The sequence below is a fragment of the Poecilia mexicana genome, unplaced genomic scaffold, assembly GCF_051168715.1.
Source record: "Poecilia mexicana isolate PSO_F unplaced genomic scaffold, ASM5116871v1 scaffold_21, whole genome shotgun sequence".
NCBI lineage: Eukaryota > Metazoa > Chordata > Actinopteri > Cyprinodontiformes > Poeciliidae > Poecilia > Poecilia mexicana.
Genome location: NW_028263390.1, coordinates 19,909,334 through 19,930,915, shown reverse-complemented (window position 1 = coordinate 19,930,915; position 21,582 = coordinate 19,909,334). Strand labels below are relative to the sequence as shown.

The window sequence follows — 21,582 nt, the reverse complement described above, 5'->3', positions numbered from 1 at the left end:
TAATTTTAACTGAATTTATACACTTTTTTAAAAAGGTCATTTTGGGCCAAACCCATGGAAAACAGCAAGAACTGGTTTTGAATTTTAAAAGGAAATACTTTATTAAATGTACAAAGCAGAAATGTCCTTGTACAGCGACGGCATCGATATTTCTGAAACATCTCGTCTTCAAAGTGAACAGAATACTTTCAACCAAAAAGAGAAATCTTATGCTGAACATTTTTCATAAACTCCAATGTCAGTAAGCAGAACTCACTAAGAACCCCTGAAAGCTGAATGAAGGAACAACTGAAACATTCAGTAACGCAGGCTGGAATATAAATACAGATAATCTGAACTTTCAAAACAGTTCTCTACCTGATTACCTTCACAAAGCTAAAGCCTTAAACATAGAACAGCTTTGCATATAAAAACATTCAGCAGAATCTTTTAAAAACGTGAAAAACTCCAGACTCTTCATGCGATGAAGTTGTAAATGAGGAAGGTCGGCGTGTTGCAGTATTTAGTGGCAAACAGCTTCCCGTCAGGCGTCGGATCAGAAAAGGCGATTTCCTCCTTGGTCAGGTAACTCCCGTACATGAATGTGCTCCTAGAAAATAATAATTGTTTTGTTCAACAGTAATAGCATAATAATGCAAAAGCTTTCACCAAACTTTCAATTCTAATAATAACTTAACTCTGGAACTGGAAGACATTTTAAATATCCAACATAAATGAATTGTCAAGTCTCAAACAAAATTGTCTTTCAAAAAGGACAATTTTGAAGGAGACAAAAAAAGGGAACTGAAGACTGTCATCCAAAGAGAAAGGAGAAAAACGATAAATCATGTGAAAGTAATGCAACTTGTTTTAATTCATCATGAGATTAATTGATTTATTGCATCAGGCCTAGAAATAAATAGAAATTAGGGGATTTGTTAAATTAGTGTTTTATTTTCAGATCAACATTTAAAAACATGTCAGATTTTAATTAACCTTCCCCTGACGTAGAATACTATCATAAGACATTATTATAATAACAGTAATAAGTTATACAATAGTGGATTGAAACCGTATTATTTTAACTCCAAAGAGGTGCTGAAAAGGTTTTAAAATTACCTTAAAAATGCTAGGAAAGGGCTTGAATTTTACTGTGGGAAAAGTGGCGAATAAAGTGGCATCTCACCTCACTGTGTCCAGCATTCGGGTGGCGATGGCCTGCCGCCTGGCCAGGCTGAAGACCCAGATCCGGCTGATGCCACACAGAGCTTGTTCTGGGACGGTGGAGCAGCACCAGGCCCGGTGCCGATCCATGAAGTCATCCTTCGTCATGTCCTTGTTCTGGTCTGGCTGTTCCAGAACCCTGTAGGCCTGAGAGGAAACAGGAGAAATGGCATAAAACATCCGGAAAAAGTTCAATAAAAATCACCTGGAGTGACTGTGCTGCAACTTTTTAAAGCGTCAATCACCTTTGAGTTTTAAAATGCAAATGGTAATAAGAAAAATAAAATTGTAAAGCATTTTCACAAAGTAACTGACAGTGCAATGAATATTTTTTGTATGTGGTTGCAATGCAAGCTACTTTGAAATAATGTTTTTTTTTTTGTTTTGTTAGGGCTGGGTGATATACGATGGCATAGATTTTAAAAGAAAAGGTAAATTTGCAACAAAAATCACTCAAATTTGGAGTTTAGAAATTTTCTAGAATAAAAAAGTGGAAATTTGAGTTGAAAAACTCAAAAGATTGCAAGAAAAAACCCAAATTGTGAGATTGTCCTCAGAAATTTCTAGAAAAAAAGTCAAAAAAAGAAATCAACTTTTCCAACCCTTTAGATTCTTTTTACTTCTGATAAATGCAGTCAGTGCATAACAAACACGGAGCTACCTGTCTGATGGGTTCAGCCACCAGGCATCCCACCACCAGCCTGTCTGTGTTGATGAACAGGAAGGTTTTGGCCTGAGTTGGTCGGCTTAGAGTCACTTGCTGGAAACCCAACTCGTTGTCCGCTATGCGACGCACTTCTTCAGCCTGAAACAAAGTCAGTTTTAAACAAGCATTTAAACCTAAGCCAGACTTCTCCGCTCAGACGGTTCTGCACCTTTTTCACTGCATATTTTGGATCGTCGGGTAAAACCAGGATGATTTTACCATCCCAGAACTCTGCCACCACTCGCTCCTTCTTCCACCCCTGAGAATCAGATTAAATAAACTTAATGTAGGGCTGAAACAATTAATCAATCTTTGAAAAAAAAAGTCAATTTAATCAATAAAAAAATAAATCATAAACATGCCATTTGAAAACATCCAATGGTAATTAGACTAAAACTGCAAAGAAGTTATACAAATTCTGCATTACGGGTGAAAATAGGTTTTGCTTCTCTTGGCTCACATGTTGATGTTATTATGTCATGGAAAAAATTACTTTAACGAGAGTTTGAATAAGAAGAAAATAAGAAATGTATTAAAACCTTGCAAGGTGAGAACAGAAATAGAGTCACGGAGTCTGTCAGTCTGCTCTGACTAACAGTGGATCTGGTCAGCAGATCAAACAGCAGCAGGGAGTCTACATCTCTGGGTGTTTCCCAACAGGGAGAAGAGAGGCTTGACTGGACTATAGGTGTGAATCCTTGATCGTTATGCGCCCCGGGATCGTTATGCGCCCCGGGATCGTTATGCGCCCCGGGATCGTTATGCGCCCCGGGATCGTTATGCGCCCGGGATTCTGTGCAGCCCGACACAGATGGTCCTGCCATTTGTCTATTGTTAAGCAAAGGGGGTTGTTACTTAATGCATAAAATGCAGTCTCAGTTCAGGTTGGAGAAGTAACACCTAGAGGGTCACAGACGTGCCCTGCTGCTATACGACACTGTGGAAGTCTACAGGAGAGCAGCTTGACCAAACTCATGAAACGATCATGCAGACAATCTACAGCACAAGAGGCACATTTTAAAAATGTTCCATTACAGTTAGAAGTACATTTTTAGCTGCAGATGAGTCCTTTGCTATAAATGATCAAGTGTACATTAAAATAATTCTGTTATGTCTTTTTAGGCATTAAATTAAAAACACATTTAATTGCATTGCAGTCTTTCATGTGCCGTCCTGAAGAAGCCAAATTAAAATGGTAACAATCAGGAGCAGTGTTTGTGTTTATGAATGAATCCTGAAGTAGAACGTAATCACGATATTTTGCAGTACTATTGTGATAACAGAGCTAATCTCACGTCGCCCACCCTCATTTTAAACTCTTTTTCTAACCTTTTGTATCTCAGCTGCTTCAGTAAAGAAAGACGACATGAAGGGAATCTCACCACGTATTTGATGGAGTCCAGGAACCGCTGGTGGAACTGGGTGTGCTGGAAGTTGTCCTCTGGGTTGTCCGCGCTGTAAACCATCCCACAGGAGCTGCAGGTCGTTGCTCCAAACTGCTTCTGTCCAGCATCCTGACGAAAACGATTCATAAAAACCGTCAGGTTTATACGAGTAAACGACCTTCAGATCTGATCAAATGGGTGTCAAACATGCTGAAGGCATAAAGGTTTATGTGTGAATTATGAACCAAATCGATGTTCAGACACAAAAACAGAAGTTAAACGTACGATGATGAGCTGGTCGCTGTCCAGCTTCTCCTTCTTCCTGCGAGTTTGTCGCTCTTTGGCTGCGGCTGACGGCGGCTGCAGTGAAGCTGCTGAGGAGGCGGACGGCGTGCTGCAGGACACCGGAGAACGCAGAGCTGCACTCAGCCTGAAACCAAGAAATCAACAATATAAACGAGTCTCTGTGAGTTTTAGGTGCTTTTTAGGGCTGGAACTATTAATTGTACAAAAAATATTTACATTTTGAATTTAAGATTTAAAAATCTTAAATTATTGATCAACTGATCCAAAGAATAATCAATAAGTTGAACCAAGCAGGAGCTGTGCTTTTCACAAACCAGAATTATTTTAGCTGCAGATGCATCCTTTGCTACAAATGATCAAATATGTGGTAAAGGAATGCTGTTACTGCATTTTCAGAAATAAAATGTTTATTTTCCCATTAAAAAAGAAGTAAGTTGTTTATCTGCATCTTTAATGCATTTCTAGTATTTACAAGAAAGCTTGAAAAAATCTGCCGAATTCACAAAATTGTCGATTAATCTTTGCAATTACAGATTAATCGCCATGACAGTTGATATGAAGTTATTCTGATCATTAGTCAAAAACTAGTTTCAGCTCAAGGGTTTTACATCTCTGGGTGATTCAGTTTCTCTACTAGATATTAAAACATTTTTTATGTTGCAACTAATTTATCAAACTCAAAATGGCCGCCCAGCTACTGACCATTTTCCTTGTTTCATCAAGACTTGACTGAGCATTTAGATTAGCATGTTAAACAGTTGCGGCTAACAAGAGATCTGAATTGATCTGGTTTTAAGACAGTCAACTGGTTAAACAGAAAAACCCAAAATATTTGGATTAATTTCATGTTACATCAAACAATACTTGTATTTAAAATGTCGCACCTTTTTGACGAAGAATCAAATATGGGGTACACGGCTCCAGAAGCTGTGGAAAGGAGGAAAAGATGTACAATGGTGGAATATAGACGAAGAACCATGTATAAATATAGAATGAGTTGTTCTGACTGACAGATGGATTAATAAACTGTTTATACATGCAGGAACAAACCTTTGGAGGGGTTTATGTTGCCTTGGTCAAAGGTCGGCTCTGAGCCTCCGTCTGCCATCAACTCATCCAGGAAAAGAAAAAAGTAAAATTTAAAGTTAAAATACTTACAAAATCTAAAGCCATTTTAATCCACAATAATCCAGAGGACTTGTGATGCCTACCAGACTGCTGCTGGATGATGTTGCAGGTTTTGGACTTGGAGTTCTGGACAGAATAATCTTCAGCTGCTTTGTAATCCCATGTGTTTCCACCAACAATTCGGGGGAACTGAGGGAGAAAAATTTACATCCGACTAGTTTTATACGGCACTTTTTAAGATCTGAACACATACAGAAAAGCCATGTTTTTATTTCAAAGCTCTTCATTTTTAGTAAAATATCCAAATCCTGGCTCAAATCTGATCAGAACCAGAACTTTCTCCTTTGTCACCAAGATGTCAGCCAATCTGTAGTTTAATATTTCACACTATAAGATGTAGATGTTTCATAGACGGAGGTAATTTGGCACATAAAACAGATAATAAGAATGAAACCTGAGAATTTTACAGCTGATTTGTTTGGTAAACAGCAGGTAAAAGTGTTTTCAATTAACTTGAAGTTTCCACATTTAAAAAAATGGCGACTGCAATTAATTCAGCTGCAAACTCAAATTAAACTGCTGCGTTTCTTTGTTTAATGTGAGAATGAAAAACCTGACAAATTACAAAGAAATCTCAATGTTTTATTTTATCTTTACATTAGGAAAGCTCATGTCAAAGATAAATCATACAATTTAAATATTGTCACCTTCCTTAAAATGTTTTTTTTTCTTGCCAAAAGTGAATCTGAAAAACTGCACAAACTAAATTTTACACTTTTAAATACTGTTGAGGAAGCATTTAAAACACAGGATACTGAAACTTCACAGGTTTAAAACTCTCCTATTGCCAAGATTAAAACACATTTTTATACGAATTGAAATATAAAAACATTTATATTAGTTTTATAAACAGTTCTGGTCCCCTACCTTGATGGACGGGTAGTTTCTTCCTCCTCATCGGCGACATCCAGCCAGTCTGTTGGATCAAACTTTGTCCTCTGCTTGGTTCTGTCTTGGTTCTCCTCCACATTTATTTGCTGTACAGAACAAAACAAAAATAAACCCCCAATATCTCACACTAAATCGTTTTATTTTCTGTAATGTTAAACCAATCAGGGCTGCAGCTAACAGATAATAAAAAAGGCACATTCTGCAGATTTCATTTAACCACTGGAGCCTTTTTATACAATATTAGAAATGAGTTAAAAGATGCAAATGAGAAAATGTTTGATTCCATTTTATTGCCTAAAAGCAACAACATGACGATTTGCAGCTAAAAAATACTTCTAAACATGTGAAAAGCTCAACATGAAGCTGATCTGCTGGGTTTTTTATTAACTGATTAATAATTGGGTAGCAAAAGGTGCAGATTTTTTTTAAATAAATAAAATTTTAACTGGGTGAAGATCAAACTTAAGAACATATTTACAGGCAAAGATTTTTGTCTTAAAAATGTATAGAAATATTTTGTACAATTCTGGCTTAATTACTGAAATTAATGTTTTTCTTTCAGTGAATTTTCATTTGAGGTTGTATATTCCAGTTAGCGATCAATTGATGACTAAATTGACATTTCATTATCAATTAATCATTTTCTGCCCTAATACTAAAGTCTTAAATAACCTTAATTGGTGGTTTAATCACAACACATATAGAAAACACACTAAACTCTTTTATTGTAGCTTTAAAAAGCCAGGATATCTGGTAAAGCCACCAATAATAATAATAAAATAATGATAATCTGTTTTAAATCAACAGGACAGCAGGCGTGAGGCGTGAAGAGTCAGAAGTGATGCACAAACCTTTTCTGGTTCTTGCTGCAGTTTGACGACCTTTTGGTCCTGCTGCTTTGGCGTCTCCTTGTTCTGCTGCGGTTCAGCGCAGCTCTTAGTTTTGACTGGAGCGGGCCTGGTCGACGACTTTGGAGCCGACCTTTTGTACATGGACATCGGCTTCTTTCCTGTACCAAAGAAAGCAGCTCCAACAAAGATCTTCGGCTTCGGTTTCAGGCTGCCAAAAGAAATGGTGATCGCCTTCTTCGCCTCTGCCGGTTTGCTGTTGGGAGGTACGCTGCTGCTGCTGCTGGATGTCGGATTAGATGCAGCACTGCTGAATAAAACAACAGCTAAAGGTTAATATGTTATTGTGATTAACAATAAAATAGTTGCTTTGAGACCATTTTCAAATAATTTAGTGCAAGAACAGATTCTCACAGATCAATAAACTTTAAATTCTAATAAACTTTTCACACTGGAACTGGAAGAAATTTTAAATATTCAAAATAAACGAAACAGAAACAACTAATAAAATTGTGAAGAAACTATCAATAAAATTCTCCTTTAAAAACAGATGGCAAGTTGAGACCAAAGCAGCAGACTAAAGACTTTTATTATCCAGTTTTTGGCAGAAAGAGAGAAAAGAGAAAAAAGTTAAATCATGCAAATGGAAGTTATTCAACTTGTTTTGATTTGTCATGCAATTCGTTGATTTAAAAATCAGAAACAAACCTTGTGTTGCATCTGGTCAGCTGAATCGTCTTTACAGGTGATGGAGAACTTCTGGTTTCCTTCTTCGCTCTCTTATTAGATCCCACGGATGACTTTCTGGGTTTGTTGCCTCTTTTTGCAGTTTTCTTCATCTTCTTGTCTGTTTTTTTGGCAGATTGAGGAGGAGAAGCCAAGGCAGACAGACGGGAAGGAAGAGATTCCTTCACTGCCTTCCTCTCAAGCGGGGTGAGATAAACGCTCTTCTGCTTGCCGTAGAAGGAACTCGTCACCACCGAAGGCTTCGCTGGGGAATTACGGGGCGATCTGCATGGAGAACCTACAGAAATGAGTCAAAGAAGAAGATTTGTTGTTTCCACCAAGCAAAACCTTGAGGGCAAAAAAGAAATTCATCAGGTGTGTCGTACCTGCTGGCCTACGTAGCGACTCCTGTCCTCTGTGCTGCGACCCGGTTGGTGAAAGCTGCCGCTCTCTTAGAGATCTCCTCTTCACCGGAGACATTTTGTCCTTCGTGCCCTTCTTGGTCGGGTGGCTGATGTTTGAATAAAATGTCAGATTAGGAGAAGCAATCGTCTAAACACTCAACATGAAACTGGAAATAAAATTTTTCAGAGTTCGTACATTTAAAAACATCCAAAATCCAAGTATTTTCAAGGCAGGTTTTCAAACTTGAATAAAAAAAAACAATGCAAAGTAACTACAGAAGATAGTTTCAGTTCATTATTATATTATTTATTACTCTTATTAATAATGTCTATTTGTATTCTACAGCAAGGACAAAATAAACAAAAACATTTTATCTTTTAAAAATTCTCACACAAATCCTAAATATGAGAACAAATTACTAATTTAACAAAAAAAATTTCCCAATTTCAAAAATGTATAAAACATAAGACAACCTTTATTTCACAGATCAATAAGTTTTTGTCCCATTACAAGTAATAAATATTCGTTACAAAGAAACAGTCGAAGCCAATTGTGTTAAGACTCAAATTAAATGCTTAAACGAAGTATACAAAGAATGTCACAAAAACAATCTTAAAAAATGTTCTTGTTAACTTCACAAATAATTTTGGAAATTCTAACTGACCTGAAACAAGAAAAGTTTAGTCTGATTTAACTTCAGACAGTGAGATGACAAAATGTCTGTCTTTTTATTAGGTGGTTTAAAATATCTGGTTTAAACTGCAAATATCTTAGGCTACTATTAAACGTTTGATTGCACTTTGTTACAAAACTGTGAGGTTTCAAGTACTTGACACAAAAATCAAGCACTTTCCAAACCTTGAAAACACCTCATTGAAATTTTCAAGGGTTTTCAGAACCCAAATAAACTCTGTTTTGACAACAATTTAAAGGATAATCATGAGGTGTGTACATCTTACCTTTCAGAGTCCATGGAGGACAGCTTTCGCTTCCTGGTTGAGGTTATCATGTTCAAAGTTTACCTGCACATAACAACAGGACATTGGGGTTTTTAGAATAATCTGACATTTCTGAAACAAAGAAAACGTGCCCCCCTCTCTGCAAACAAAAATCAAATTTCAATTTAAGTGATATTTTGTTTTATAAAATAACAAATAGGAATATTAGTGTCAGAGACAAGTTGACCAAACATCCCCTTATGAATTATAAGTAGGATCGAATAAAGAAAAGCAGCTTTAAATTCCTCTTTCTGTATATTAAGCTAAATTAGCTTATTATTAGCTTGAGGCTGATTTAGCAGCAGACGATGAAAGTAAATGTGCGTTTGGCGGGATGATTAGCTTATGAAAGAATAAATCAGTCTGCTGCGATCGTCATTCTTTTACAGCCAAATATAACCGTCTGTCCTCGTATTTTCAGCGACAGAAACCATATTTTAGCATTAAAAGCATGCTACCTTCCACTGTTTTTGATTTCGATAATTAAACAAGCGATTTTAAAGACAGAATCAAACCTACAAACAATTACAGTTCACACAAGATAAACCGCTTAATTCGTCTTACCGAACAGGCTTCTTCTAGCATACATAAAATGATAAATGTCGAAATTAAGGCAGCGAAAAAAATAAGAAAATCTACGAACTGGCGCTTCAGCTGCTCCGACCTCGCGCGCTTCTCCTATGTGTTTTTGAAGAGCGCGCGCCAGCCTAAAAATAGTTGCACAACAACGGAAGCGGAAACACTACGTCACCAGAAACACGGAGACTGACCTTCAAAATAAGAATTTTTAAGCTAAAATCAGAATTAAAACCCCAAATACTGAGCAGTATCAAGATTTTTTTTAGGATTCTGGTCAGATTAAATTAATAAATAGCAATCCGGGCTGAAAAAAGGCATTTAAATCAACGGATTGAATATAAAAATACTGAACCCAATTTATTTATAAAGCACATAAAGAAGCAAATGGTTGTCCAAGGTACATTAAGTGAATAAGTAAAAATATATATATAAGTTGTTAGCTTGTCGCTGATAGCTATTTCTACGAATATTCCTCTCATTTTGAGTATTTTTTTTCTATTGTTGACTGTTACATTAGTAGGAAAAACTTACCTAAGATCACAACGAAACGTCCTGAACTTTTGGACGTTTCTAAAACATGCAAAGAGAAATCCAGGATATTTCAAGATTTCAGTTTTTATTGAAAAAAAAAAAACTTTATTTTGAAAGAGTAAACCGTGCTTGCGTCCTGTCTTTGCATTGCAACTTTACCCCAACCGCTAACATCTTCCGGGTCAGTCCGTACATGAGTAAAGTGACACTAGCAACGAACAGTGAACTCACAAGTTTTTCCCTGTATTTGTAGTTAATATACCAACTAAATTTGCTATATAAATATATTATCTGTGTGTTTTAATTCGGAGAAAATGGTGTTTTACTTCACAAGTGCCGGTGAGTGCAGCTTCATCATCATCAGCCCGATTAGTTTGTAGCCCGATTAGCTTCATACATCAGTCATTTATTAATTATTTTTTACATTGTTTTTATACTTTATGCATTTGTCAAGTTGTTTCTATTTCACTGTCATATTTTTTGTTGTTTTTTCATGTAGTGGTGGACCCTCCATTCACGATCTACATGGGAAAAGATAAATATGAAAGTAAGCTTGATTTCTCACAGCTTTATACTTAAATTGGTTCTTTTACCTTTAACTTGAGTCGTTTCTTTCTGCAGATGAGGATCTCATTAAATATGGCTGGCCTGAAGACATCTGGTAAGTCTTTAATATTTGTTTCCTATTCAGTTAAGTCACTTAAAATGAGTTTATCCCAAAGAGAAATTATTACTTTTTTGTAACTCATACCATTCTAGTAAAATACAATTAAGAATCTGAAGCACTACTTTAAAATTAATGTTGACAGTTGGTCTTCTGCAAAATTGTTAAAGAAAAATACATGTGATAAAACAGTTTTAATTTTTTTTTTTTTTACATTTTTGAAAGTCACTGCAAGTGAAAAACAAATGTAAATGGTCAGATAATGAATAAAAAAAAACTTAAATTTGACTTTTGCCAGGAAAAATATTTTTATTACCATAAAAAAGGAAATGAGGGATTTAAATAATGTTGCCTCAGTCCGTCTTTGAACAGAAAGCAAGAAATAAAATTATGTTTTTTTAGCTTTATGTAAAGCAAATGGAATGAAAAAAGTCAAATCACTGATTAAATGTTTTATTAAATGATTTATATTCAGTTTCAACACTTTAGCTGCAGTTTTTTATGTTATCTTTTATGCTCTATAGAAACATTTCACAATAACTTTTCTTTTTTTCCCCCCCACATGCAGGTTTCACGTTGACAAACTCTCTTCAGCTCATGTTTATTTAAGAATGCCGAAGGTAAAGAGTCACCTGAGGAAACCTGCAACCAATTTAACCCAATTTTCCTCATTAAAATGTTGTTTCTACTCGTATTTTCAGTTTGAAACTGGGATTAGCTGTTTGTTTTGGGTTGGTTGATGTAATTTGTATAATTTCTAGGGTAAAACCATAGATGATATTCCTCCAGAGGTGCTGGTAGACTGCGCACAACTGGTGAAGAACAACAGCATCCAGGGTAATCCTGCAGTTTTACAGTAAATGCATTGTCTGTGTTTGAGATATGAAGGGTGACTGTGCTGATCACCTTCAGGATGTAAGATGAACAACATCAACGTGGTTTACACAGCGTGGGCCAACTTGAAGAAAACAGGAGACATGGATGTTGGACAAATCGGCTTTTACAAACAGAAAGAGGTCAGTTGTCTCAATATTTCTTTGACAGATGAAGTTAAAGTCCTTCTTTACTTCCTGCTACTAACAGCTTGTTGTTTCTCGCAGGTGAAGATTGTTGCTGTGGAGAAGAAGATCAATGAAATTGTAAACCGTCTGGAGAAGACAAAAGAAGAGCGCTTCCCGGATCTGGCGGCAGAGAAGGAAGCGAGGGATCAGGAGGAGAGGAATGAGAAGAAAGCTCAACTCCAAGAGCAGAAAAGGAGGGAGAAAGAAGAGCAGAAGAAGAAAAAAGAAATGGAAGAGCTCAGGTGGGCCAAAGTATTTTTTGTTGTTGTTATAACCTATAAATAGTGGTGCACAAACGTGACTTTGAAGGAACATTTTTAATCTAGTTTCTAATGCAAATATTTTACTACACTTAAAATAAGATTAAACTAATTAGTTGATGATTATTTCAATAATCGATTAATCCAGTTAATCATTATAAATTAAGTTTTGTTTTTATTTTCCAGGAATTATACATCACTGATGAAGAGTGAAAACATGAAAACTAACGAGGTAAGAATTGAAAATGACTCAAATTCTTTCCAATAATAAACTTTTGCTGTAAAGTAGAAGATATTCCAGTTAGAAAACTGTTTTATGCCTACAGAATATGCTTTTTTTTTAACTTCTCTGTAGGATGGCTATGACTCAGACGACTTCATGTGACGCCTGAAAATACAACAGGAAGCTCCCCTGCTGCCATCGCTTCACAGACTTTGAATGAACGAAATTAAAAAAATAAACAAGTGCATACTGCTTTTGGACACTCGGAGCAGAAATGACTCAGTTCTCACGACTCAGGAGCCGTTTTCAGACTTAAAAGAAGATGGGAGTCGTCTGGGGTGGAGAAAACCCAGACAGCAGGTTCCATTTTTACAGCTACACAAATGATGGTGTCTTTTGTTTCAGTCACTCAGCATTTTGTTGAAGCTCTTCTTGCTTCCTTGGTCTTTATGCCAATTTTGTCTGCATGTCAGATTTTAATAAACAGAATTCATTGTATAAATTGAAAAGCTATTGCTTGGTCATCTCATTGTAGAGTATCCTGTAAGTCAAAATTTAATCCTGAAGTAAAAGGTTTACTAATGGACTAATTTATCTCTCCAAACAAAATAATCTGTCCATTCAATTTTCAGGACCGACACCGGAAACAGGGTCATAATGTAGTAATAATGAAGGGGATAAGCTCAAATGGCAGATTTCTTGCTTATCCAGAACCTCCTCTTTACCCCAGGCCCTCCCTGCACAGCACCTTCACTCCAGTTTGCCTCCTTAGTTGGCCCCAGCAGGAGTCGACCCTGAGGGGCTTTACGGAGAACTGGATGTGCATGCATGATCTGACAGGGAAAAAGCATAAATAAGTATTAAAAATTAGCATAAATTGTTTTAATTAATAATGGAATCATTAAACTGGATGTATGTCACTTTTTTGACTTGGCATTCAAAGAACTCACAGATGAGCATGAGCAACATTCACTGATGCTCTGAAGCAATACCACACAGAAGTAGTATTCATTATCAAATAATGTAGAATATTAAAAGATTTAGTTCCATTATGCTGCCCACACCGGACAGCAGGCCCACAATAACGCGTTATTATAGGTGGACAAAAAAATCCATTGTTTTCGCCATTAAAAAATGTCACACATTTATTGATGACAATAAACAACACATATTGGTGTAATTGTGTTACAATACTAATACAAAATCTACTGCACGGGGGCAGACAAAATCAAATATGAAGCCACCATTTTCGGTGATTCATAGAATTACTAACATTCTCATACCCGCAATAAAAATGTTACGGTAACTTCATCTAGATAAACCTAGAATCTGACACACACTTAGCTGTTGCAAAGAACAAAATATATAAACATAGACAGCCACAGGATTCCAAAGAGTTACCGATTAAATGTTGCTAGCTCTTCGTCGTCAACAGAATTTAAAGGTCCAGAACGTGGATGGTGATTGGTCAAAGAGCCACCAGCTCGGGATGTGATTTGCGCACCGATTGGATAGTTGGTGCTTACTTCAGGCCTGATTTGTTCTCAGATTGAGGTGTCTCCATCATGGAGCAGTGGGGGATTAGCTCAAATGGTAGAGCGCTCGCTTAGCATGCGAGAGGTAGCGGGATCGATGCCCGCATCCTCCAGCTTTCACTTTATTTGTCTTTACTTTTCCGTTCAACTGCAGTTAGATTGTTATTCATTGTTTTTTTTTATCTGGAACTGTAAAAAAAATACGTAACAGCTAGCTGTTTAGTTTTGCTGTGGAACCTAACGTCAATCACATTCCCACATTAGCAGGGAAAACAACATACAGAACAACATAGCTCGGTGCTAAGTACTCAGTGACTAATTTCTCTGACTTTTTATGAATGAGAATTTATCAAAGTAGCACCAAACGCTCGCCAGTATTCTTCAAATCACCACGAAATCCAAGGCAGTAAAAACGCCATAGGTATGACGGGAAAAGAAACGTTGGTGTCATCATAGTACATGAGGGGGATTAGCTCAAATGGTAGAGCGCTCGCTTAGCATGCGAGAGGTAGCGGGATCGATGCCCGCATCCTCCAAGCTTTTTATCTAATTAAAGTTTAAGCGTTTGCTGCCTCGGATTTTATGTTGATTTTAAGGGATTCCTGGCAAGTGTGGAGTAGTGCCAATACTTTGATCAAATTTCAGTCATGAAAAGTGCAGGAAATTAGTCACTTAGTATTTATCACCGACCTACGTTCTTCTGGAAAAGTACTATTTTTTAACAAATCCGGATAAAAACAAAAAACAAATAGCAATCTAAATGCAGTTGATAGTAAAAATAAAACAAAAAAACCCCCCGAAAAACTGGAGGATGCGGGCATCGATCCCGCTACCTCTCGCATGCTAAGCGAGCGCTCTACCATTTGAGCTAATCCCCCATGATGCCTTGCGATGACACTGACGTCACTTTTTCCGTCATACTCATGGTGCGTTTAAAAAAGAAAAATCAGAGAAATTAGTCACTGAGTATTTAGCACCGATCTATGTTGTTCTCCCTGTTAATGTGGGAATGTGATTGACATTAGGTTCAACAGCAAAACTACACAGCTAGCTGTTGCATATTTTTAACAGTTCCAGATAATAAAAAAAACAACGAATAACAATCTAAATCATGGGTGTCCAAAGTCGGTCCTACCGGCATCCTGCACTTTTTAGTTCTCTCCCTGGTGGTAATAACCTTTTCAGCATGTCAATGTTCCTCTTAGGCCTCTAATGAGCCATCATTGGATTCAGGTGCGTTAAACCAGGGAGAGAACTAAAACATGCAAGATGCCCAGAAACGCATGCCTGCCCAAAATTGCATCCCCTCTCGCGGGAGCGCGCATCGCTCTGTTCTCTCGCATATTGACGAGAAAACGGACTGAAATATGACCGAAGAGGAAATTTTAAAGATATTTGTAACATTATCACGTTTCTTAACCATGTAATCCCTAAAATGGTTGATTTTATTTCGCAAATTACTTGAAATAAATACGGTTTTTACACCTTTATTGACACATATGAGTCGAACTTTTTTTCAGTCCGTCTCTGTTGAAAACGTTCTCCGCAAATGGTTTGAAATTCTCTGTTTTGTTTTTAGATACCATAACAGCTTAAAAGCATTACAAAACAGAGGCCCATTATGTAGAACATTTTACATCATGCTTAACTTTCTAGTCTGTTAATGTAGGAGGAAATGCATTTTAATTCATCAGCCTGAAAATATTTGCATCCATCCTGTTGATATAAAAATGATAGCATTAGCTCAGAGAACAAGTGTCATTACGTAGAAAAGGTGAAATCCTTTCAGCTCTTTATTTCTCCAAGTTAGCACAGGGATGCATTTTTTTTGGCAATTTGCTTTTCCAACCTGCTAAAATATGCATCCCCTCGTTATCCTCCCCAAATATTATCCTATCGATATAAAACTTATACCAGTAGTTCTTAGAACTACTCTGATTATGTAGAAAAAGTTATTTCACTCTTAACTCTTTAATTCTTCAATTTAACACAGAGATGCATTTTTGGGCAATATGGATTTCCAGCCTGCCAAAATATGCATCCCCTCTTTATTTTCCTCAAATATTATCCTACTAATATAAAACTTATACAAGTAGTTCATGGAACTATTCTGGTTATGTAGAAAAAGTTATTTTACCCTTAACATTTTATTTCTCAAAGTTAGAATAAGGATGCATTTTTTGGCAATATGGATTTTGACTCTGCCAAAATATGCATCCCCTCTCTATTTTCCCCAAATATTATTCTATTGATATAAAACTCATACCAGTAGTTTACAGAACTACTCTGATTATGTAGAAAAAGTTATTTCACTCTTAACTCTTTAATTTTTCAATTTAACACAGGGATGCATTTTTCTCAACATACATGCCTTATTTATTGTCCCCCATATATGAAACTTATGTATTACATATAATTTTCATGTAGGATGGTCAGTTATGATATTTTTTTATATAGGTACAAAAGTCATGTTGAACATTTTTATTTATTGTTGTCATAATAAATCACACTTTATAATGTTCACAAAATTGTCTGTATTGTGATTGTAAATGGTTCCCCTTATTACAGTTTTTCATTTTATTTTTATTTATTGAGAGCATCATTAAATATGAATGTATTTGAATTGATTGTTCGACACATTGTGTTGTATGCACTTAAAATTCATACTTGTCTATATTACCAGTGTACTTCTCATTCGTATTGCATGTATTTCAATCAATCACTCAAATTTTATTTGTATAGCACATTTCAGCAGCAAGGCTTTTCCAAAAGTTACTGTTATGAATACCATTTCATTGAAGTTAATAATTTTTTCTTTTTTTTCATTTTTATGTTAAACCAAAATAAAAAATTTTGTATATGCTTTACATTTAGCAAGGTTGCATGTCAGATTTATTTCCTTCACTATCTTAGCAACAGTGATAATAAACATGACTTTTGTACCGATATAAAAATATCATAACTGAACATCCTACATGAAAATCATATGTAATACATAAGTTTCATATATGGGGGACAATAAATAAGGCATGTATGTTGCCAAAAAATGCATCCCTGTGCTAACTTTAAGAAAAAAAAAGTTAAGTGTGAAATATATTTTTCTACATAATCAGAATAGTTCTGTAAACTACTGGTATGAGTTTTATATCAATAGGATAATATTTGGGGAAAATAGAGAGGGGATGCATATTTTGGCAGAGTCAAAATCCATATTGCCAAAAAATGCATCCTTATTCTAACTTTAAGAAATAAAGAGTTAAGAGTGAAATAACTTTTTCTACATAACCAGAGTAGTTCTATAAACTTCCTGTATGGGTTTTATATCAATAGGATAATATTTGAGGAGAATAGAGGGGATGCATATCGTGGCAGGCTGGAAATCCATATTGCCAAAAAATGCATCCCTGTGCTAACTTTGAGAAATAAAAAGTTAAGAGTCAAATAACTTTTTCTACATAACCAGAATAGTTCCATGAACTACTTGTATAAGTTTTATATTAGTAGGATAATATTTGAGGAGAATAGAGAGGGGATGCATATTTTGGCAGGCTGGAAATCCATATTGCCCAAAAATGCATCCCTGTTCTAACTTGGAGAATTAAAAAGTTAAGAGTCAAATAACTTTTTCTACATAACCAGAATAGTTCCATGAACTACTGGTATAAGTTTTATATCGATAGGATAATATTTGGGGAAGATAGAGAGGGGATGCATATTTTGGCAGGTTGGAAAAGCAAATTGCCAAAAAAAAATGCATCCCTGTGCTAACTTGGAGAAATAAAGAGCTGAAAGGATTTCACCTTTTCTACGTAATGACACTTGTTCTCTGAGCTAATGCTATCATTTTTATATCAACAGGATGGATGCAAATATTTTCAGGCTGATGAATTAAAATGCATTTCCTCCTACATTAACAGACTAGAAAGTTAAGCATGTTGTAAAATGTTCTACATATTGGACCTCTGTTTTGTAATGCTTTTAAGCTGTTATGGTATCTAAAAACAAAGCAGAGAATTTCAAACCATTTGCGGAGAACGTTTTCAACAGAGACGGACTGAAAAAAAGTTCGACTCATATGTGTCAATAAAGGTGTAAAAACCGTATTTATTTCAAGTAATTTGCGAAATAAAATCAACCATTTTAGGAATTACATGGTTAAGAAACGTGATAATGTTACAAATATCTTTAAAATTTCCTCTTCGGTCATATTTCAGTCCGGTTTCTCGTCAATGTGCGAGACTTTAGAGCGATGCGCGCTCCCGCGAGAGGGGATGCAATTTTGGGCAGGCTTGCGTTTCTGGGCATAAACACCTGTTATGCATAACACCGGCCCTGGAGGACCGACTTTGGGCACCCCTGATCTAAATGCAGTTGAACGGAAAAGTAAAGACAAAAAAAAGTGAAAACTGGAAGATGCGGGCATCGATCCCGCTTCCTCTCGCATGCTAAGCGAGCGCTCTACCATTTGAGCTAATCCCCCATGATGCACTGCACCGACACTAACGTCGCCTTTCTCGTCATTCTCATGGTGCATCTACTGCCTTATGTTGAAGGGATTCTTGGCAAGTGTGGAGTAGTGACACTACTTTGATCAAATTTCAGTCATGAAAAGTGAAAAGTGCAGGAAATTATTCACTTAGTATTTATCACCAACCTATGTTCTTCTCCCTACCAATGTGGGAATGTGATGGACGTTAGGTTCCACAGCAAAACTACACAGCTAGCAGCTAAGAATGTTTTAACAGTTCCGGAAAAAAAATAATAGCAATCTAAATGCAGCTGAATGGAATAGTAAAAACAAAACAAAAAACTGGAGAATGCGGGCATCGATCCCGCTACCTCTCGCATGCTAAGCGAGCGCTCTACCATTTGAGCTAATCCCCCACATAAAACACAGACAGTATGTGTCGGTTTTTATGTGTGACGGTTGTCCTCAAGTCAAGGTTATGTGAAGCTGTAAATTTATTAAGGTATAAAATACTGTTAACTCACGACACTACTCCCATCAGTCAGTCAGTTAGCCCAAAGTAAGACCAATCAGCCAATTGGTGCGTGCTAGTATTGTACAGCAGAAAATGATGGGCCGGGTCACTTCTGGTGGAGCATATTTATTTAGTTTAAACTGTGAACAGAAAGCACAGCGGTAATAGTAGCTGCTCCTAATATCTGCTCTAAGCTGACTTCCTCAGCCTGCCAGACAGTCAGTCGCGAAACACAATAATAAAAGAGCAGCACAACAGTAAACAGACATACTCACTACTGATGTTAATGTACATCTACTCTAACATAACTTTCATTAACTGAACTCAAATAAAATGCATATGCGCTCAAAGCGCATAAGTTTTGTTAAATGCACTGCGGTTTTTTCCGTCGTACTCATGACGTGTTTACTGCCGCGTATCTCATGTTGATTTGAAGGAATACTGGCGAGTGTGGAGTAGTGCCACTACTTTGATCAATTTGAATTAATGAAAAATGCAAGAAATTAGTCACTTAGTATTTAGCACCGACAAATGTTGCTCTCTATGTTGTTCTCCCTATGTTGGGAATGTGATTGACGTTAGGTTACACAGCAAAACTACACAACCAGCTGTAAAATATTTCTTAAGAGTTTCGGATAAGAAAAAAAGAAAGCACAACGAATATAAACTTAAATGCAGTTGAACAGAATAGTAAAGACGAAAAAATAAAATAAAACGAAGAAGCTTGGAGGATGCGGGCATCGATCCCGCTACCTCTCGCATGCTAAGCGAGCGCTCTACCATTTGAGCTAATCCCCCATGATGCCTTGCGATGACACTAACGTCACTTTTCACCGTCATAGGTATGGCGTGTTTATTGCCTGATTTCATGTTGATTTGTAGGCATTATTGGAGAGCGTAGGGTGCTGCTTTGACAAATTCTTATTAAAAAAAAATCTCAGAAATTAGTATGGAGTTAGATTTGTTTCACAATTATTCAATAAAAAAAAATCACATCAAACAAAAAAGTATTCAACTAAAAAAAATATGTCAATCAAAAAAAATCATGTCAAACAAAAACAGAGTTGTGTTCAAAATTTTTGGATTTTCAAAAAAAAAAAAAGTTTCAAACAAAAAAAATATTTCAATCAAATTGTAAGAATTATTATTATTATTTTTAATTGCTTTAAAAACTTTTTTTTTAATTGAAATCACAAATTTTTGTTTGAAACTTTTATTTTTACATATCAGAATTTTTTGGTTGACAGCCTAAGATTTTGGTTCAGATTCTAAGTTTTTTTTTTTGAAGCTCCTGTTTTTAGGTTGAACTCAACGTGTTTTGCTTGCGAATCTCACATGAACATCCGGGGCGGGGCTTAAGAACGAGCAATTTAAGACGTGTTCCGATTGGTTAGCGCTGACAAAAGCGGATGACTCCTTAAGATCTCAGAACTCCGTCCCGAACTGCAGGGCTTCGGTGACGGACACAGAATGTGAATGGTAAGTAATCTTCACAAAATTACACCGATTAGCAGCTACTAAAGTGTCCACCCTGTTTCAAAGAAATTTTACACAACTTATGACGACAGTCATATTTTGTCTGCCGCGATCCCCGGTAGCATATTTTGCTAGCTAATGTTAGCACTAGGTAAAGTTCATAAACTAGGCTTGTGTAATATTCGTTAACCAGCGCACCTCTGTCAAGTGGCATTAAGCGTGGAAAATCCCAAATGTATCTGGAGGAAATATGTGTTAAAAATGTAAAACTTTGTTAAAAATGTAAAACTAAGCTGGTAGGTCACAGGCCGAAGGAGGATATTCACATAATTTCTGTTTTTTATTATTTGGTGTGTGTGTCTTGTACTTAGTTTTATTCCGAATTAGATGTAATATGCCTTTTGCTGTCTTATGATATTAAATTAAATTGGTGTTCTCCTAATTCCCCATTCTAGTATGACCAGCAGAGTGCAACTGAAGCAGGACAGGCTTGTAGGTATTACTGATTCCTCCAGCTGCTACAGACTATCAGAGCATGAGGATGGAGAGACCAGCAAGTGTTGAGTCAGAGAAGGCCAGGTAGGGAAGTAAGTGTTGCTTTTAAGGGCCAGGTGTGTTTGGCTAACTATATTTATACAAGTCAGTTTATTTATTGGTTTTAAAACTAATGCATGCTTATGTGTTGATAATGGTACATTGTAATAAAATACAAAAATTACCACCAACATCTTGGCAGAAGTCCTAAACAAATTTATATCCAAGCTTTTTTTTTTTCAACCAAAAACCAGGAGCATAAAAAAAACCCTGAATCTCAACCAAAAACTTAGGCTGTAAACCAAAAAAATCTGATATAGAAAAATAAAAGTCTCAAACAAAAATTAAAAAAAGTTTTTAAATCAAATCTTTTTGTTTTAAAAAAAATAATTCTTACAATTTGATTGAAATATTTTTTGTTTGAAACAATTTTTTTTGAAAATCCAAAAGTTTTGATCACAACTCTGTTTTTTTATGTGATTTTTTTTTTTTATTGAATAATTGTGAAACAAATCTAACTCCATAAATTGGTCACTGATTATTTAGCACCAATCTATGTTGTTCAATCTATGTTGTTCTGTATGTTGTTCTCCCTACTAATGTGGGAATGTGATTGACATTAGGTTCAACAGCAAGCTGTTACATATTTTTTAACAGTTCCAGATAATAATAATAATAATAATAATAATAAAAAAACAACGAATAACAATCTAAATGCAGTTGAACGGAAAAGTAAAGACAAAAAAAGTGAAAACTGGAGGATGCGGGCATCGATCCCGCTACCTCTCGCATGCTAAGCGAGCGCTCTACCATTTGAGCTAATCCCCCATTGAAAATGCTTGTTGACCATAACAGCACCAAAACAAAGGTGGACTGTTGGATGTGTTCATATGTGTGCAGATTGTGACAGATTCTGAATTTCACACGTTTCATTTCGAAAGAGAAAGTGTTTTGCTTTTATGCTGAACATTACAAAATAAAACACACCTCCTTCGAGCCGGATTCGAACCAGCGACCTAAGGATTCCCACAATTACTTCCTACAGTCCTCCGCTCTACCAACTGAGCTATCGAAGGGGTTG

General features: G+C 36.1%; 2 protein-coding genes and 8 non-coding genes across 13 annotated transcripts; 3 read left to right on the top strand and 7 right to left on the bottom strand.

Moving 5' to 3' along the window:
- Positions 1 to 75: 75 nt before the first annotated feature.
- esco2 (establishment of sister chromatid cohesion N-acetyltransferase 2) lies at positions 76 to 9,358 on the bottom strand. Of its 4 annotated transcripts, none has more exons than XM_088002083.1 (15): positions 9,300 to 9,358; positions 8,618 to 8,680; positions 7,640 to 7,764; positions 7,236 to 7,551; positions 6,531 to 6,837; positions 5,656 to 5,765; positions 4,815 to 4,917; positions 4,651 to 4,720; positions 4,485 to 4,527; positions 3,580 to 3,724; positions 3,292 to 3,423; positions 2,079 to 2,168; positions 1,865 to 2,008; positions 1,166 to 1,350; positions 76 to 589 (listed from the first exon to the last, which is right to left on the bottom strand). In XM_088002083.1, the coding sequence occupies exons 2-15, from the start codon at positions 8,665 to 8,667 to the stop codon at positions 457 to 459; spliced, it is 1,953 nt and encodes a 650-aa protein (XP_087858209.1). In that variant the 5' UTR covers positions 8,668 to 8,680; positions 9,300 to 9,358; the 3' UTR covers positions 76 to 456. The 4 variants fall into 4 exon arrangements, with proteins under 4 accessions (XP_087858209.1, XP_087858212.1, XP_087858208.1 ...); XM_088002086.1 differs by having other exon boundaries at positions 4,651 to 4,711; positions 4,812 to 4,917; positions 9,221 to 9,347; XM_088002082.1 differs by having other exon boundaries at positions 9,221 to 9,347.
- A 575-nt stretch (positions 9,359 to 9,933) lies between these two features.
- ccdc25 (coiled-coil domain containing 25) lies at positions 9,934 to 12,483 on the top strand. Its single transcript, XM_015006849.2, has 9 exons — positions 9,934 to 10,105; positions 10,266 to 10,313; positions 10,388 to 10,427; positions 10,999 to 11,050; positions 11,192 to 11,267; positions 11,343 to 11,446; positions 11,531 to 11,733; positions 11,938 to 11,983; positions 12,107 to 12,483. The coding sequence occupies exons 1-9, from the start codon at positions 10,081 to 10,083 to the stop codon at positions 12,134 to 12,136; spliced, it is 624 nt and encodes a 207-aa protein (XP_014862335.1). The 5' UTR covers positions 9,934 to 10,080; the 3' UTR covers positions 12,137 to 12,483.
- A 1,066-nt stretch (positions 12,484 to 13,549) lies between these two features.
- On the top strand, positions 13,550 to 13,622 carry trnaa-agc (transfer RNA alanine (anticodon AGC)). The gene has a single exon. It is a non-coding gene; the product is annotated as a tRNA-Ala (tRNA).
- A 350-nt stretch (positions 13,623 to 13,972) lies between these two features.
- On the top strand, positions 13,973 to 14,045 carry trnaa-agc (transfer RNA alanine (anticodon AGC)). Its single transcript has one exon. It is a non-coding gene; the product is annotated as a tRNA-Ala (tRNA).
- A 269-nt stretch (positions 14,046 to 14,314) lies between these two features.
- On the bottom strand, positions 14,315 to 14,387 carry trnaa-agc (transfer RNA alanine (anticodon AGC)). Its single transcript has one exon. It is a non-coding gene; the product is annotated as a tRNA-Ala (tRNA).
- Positions 14,388 to 17,916: 3,529 nt separating this feature from the next.
- trnaa-agc (transfer RNA alanine (anticodon AGC)) lies at positions 17,917 to 17,989 on the bottom strand. Its single transcript has one exon. It is a non-coding gene; the product is annotated as a tRNA-Ala (tRNA).
- Positions 17,990 to 18,320: 331 nt separating this feature from the next.
- On the bottom strand, positions 18,321 to 18,393 carry trnaa-agc (transfer RNA alanine (anticodon AGC)). The gene has a single exon. It is a non-coding gene; the product is annotated as a tRNA-Ala (tRNA).
- Positions 18,394 to 19,216: 823 nt separating this feature from the next.
- On the bottom strand, positions 19,217 to 19,289 carry trnaa-agc (transfer RNA alanine (anticodon AGC)). The gene has a single exon. It is a non-coding gene; the product is annotated as a tRNA-Ala (tRNA).
- A 1,967-nt stretch (positions 19,290 to 21,256) lies between these two features.
- On the bottom strand, positions 21,257 to 21,329 carry trnaa-agc (transfer RNA alanine (anticodon AGC)). The gene has a single exon. It is a non-coding gene; the product is annotated as a tRNA-Ala (tRNA).
- A 160-nt stretch (positions 21,330 to 21,489) lies between these two features.
- On the bottom strand, positions 21,490 to 21,577 carry trnay-gua (transfer RNA tyrosine (anticodon GUA)). The gene is given in 2 exon segments: positions 21,490 to 21,525; positions 21,541 to 21,577. It is a non-coding gene; the product is annotated as a tRNA-Tyr (tRNA).
- Positions 21,578 to 21,582: the final 5 nt, after the last annotated feature.

Coding starts and splice junctions, on each gene's coding strand:
- esco2 (XM_088002083.1), bottom strand. CDS start 8,667: ATGATAACCTCAACCAGGAAGCGAAAGCTGTCCTCCATGGACTCTGAA. Junction 4,528..4,650: donor CAACATAAACCCCTCCAAAG/GTTTGTTCCTGC, acceptor TCCTTTCCACAG/CTTCTGGAGCCGTGTACCCC. Junction 3,725..4,484: donor TTTGATTCTTCGTCAAAAAG/GTGCGACATTTT, acceptor TCTTGGTTTCAG/GCTGAGTGCAGCTCTGCGTT.
- ccdc25 (XM_015006849.2), top strand. CDS start 10,081: ATGGTGTTTTACTTCACAAGTGCCG. Junction 10,106..10,265: donor GTTTTACTTCACAAGTGCCG/GTGAGTGCAGCT, acceptor TTTTTCATGTAG/TGGTGGACCCTCCATTCACG. Junction 11,051..11,191: donor TTTATTTAAGAATGCCGAAG/GTAAAGAGTCAC, acceptor TATAATTTCTAG/GGTAAAACCATAGATGATAT.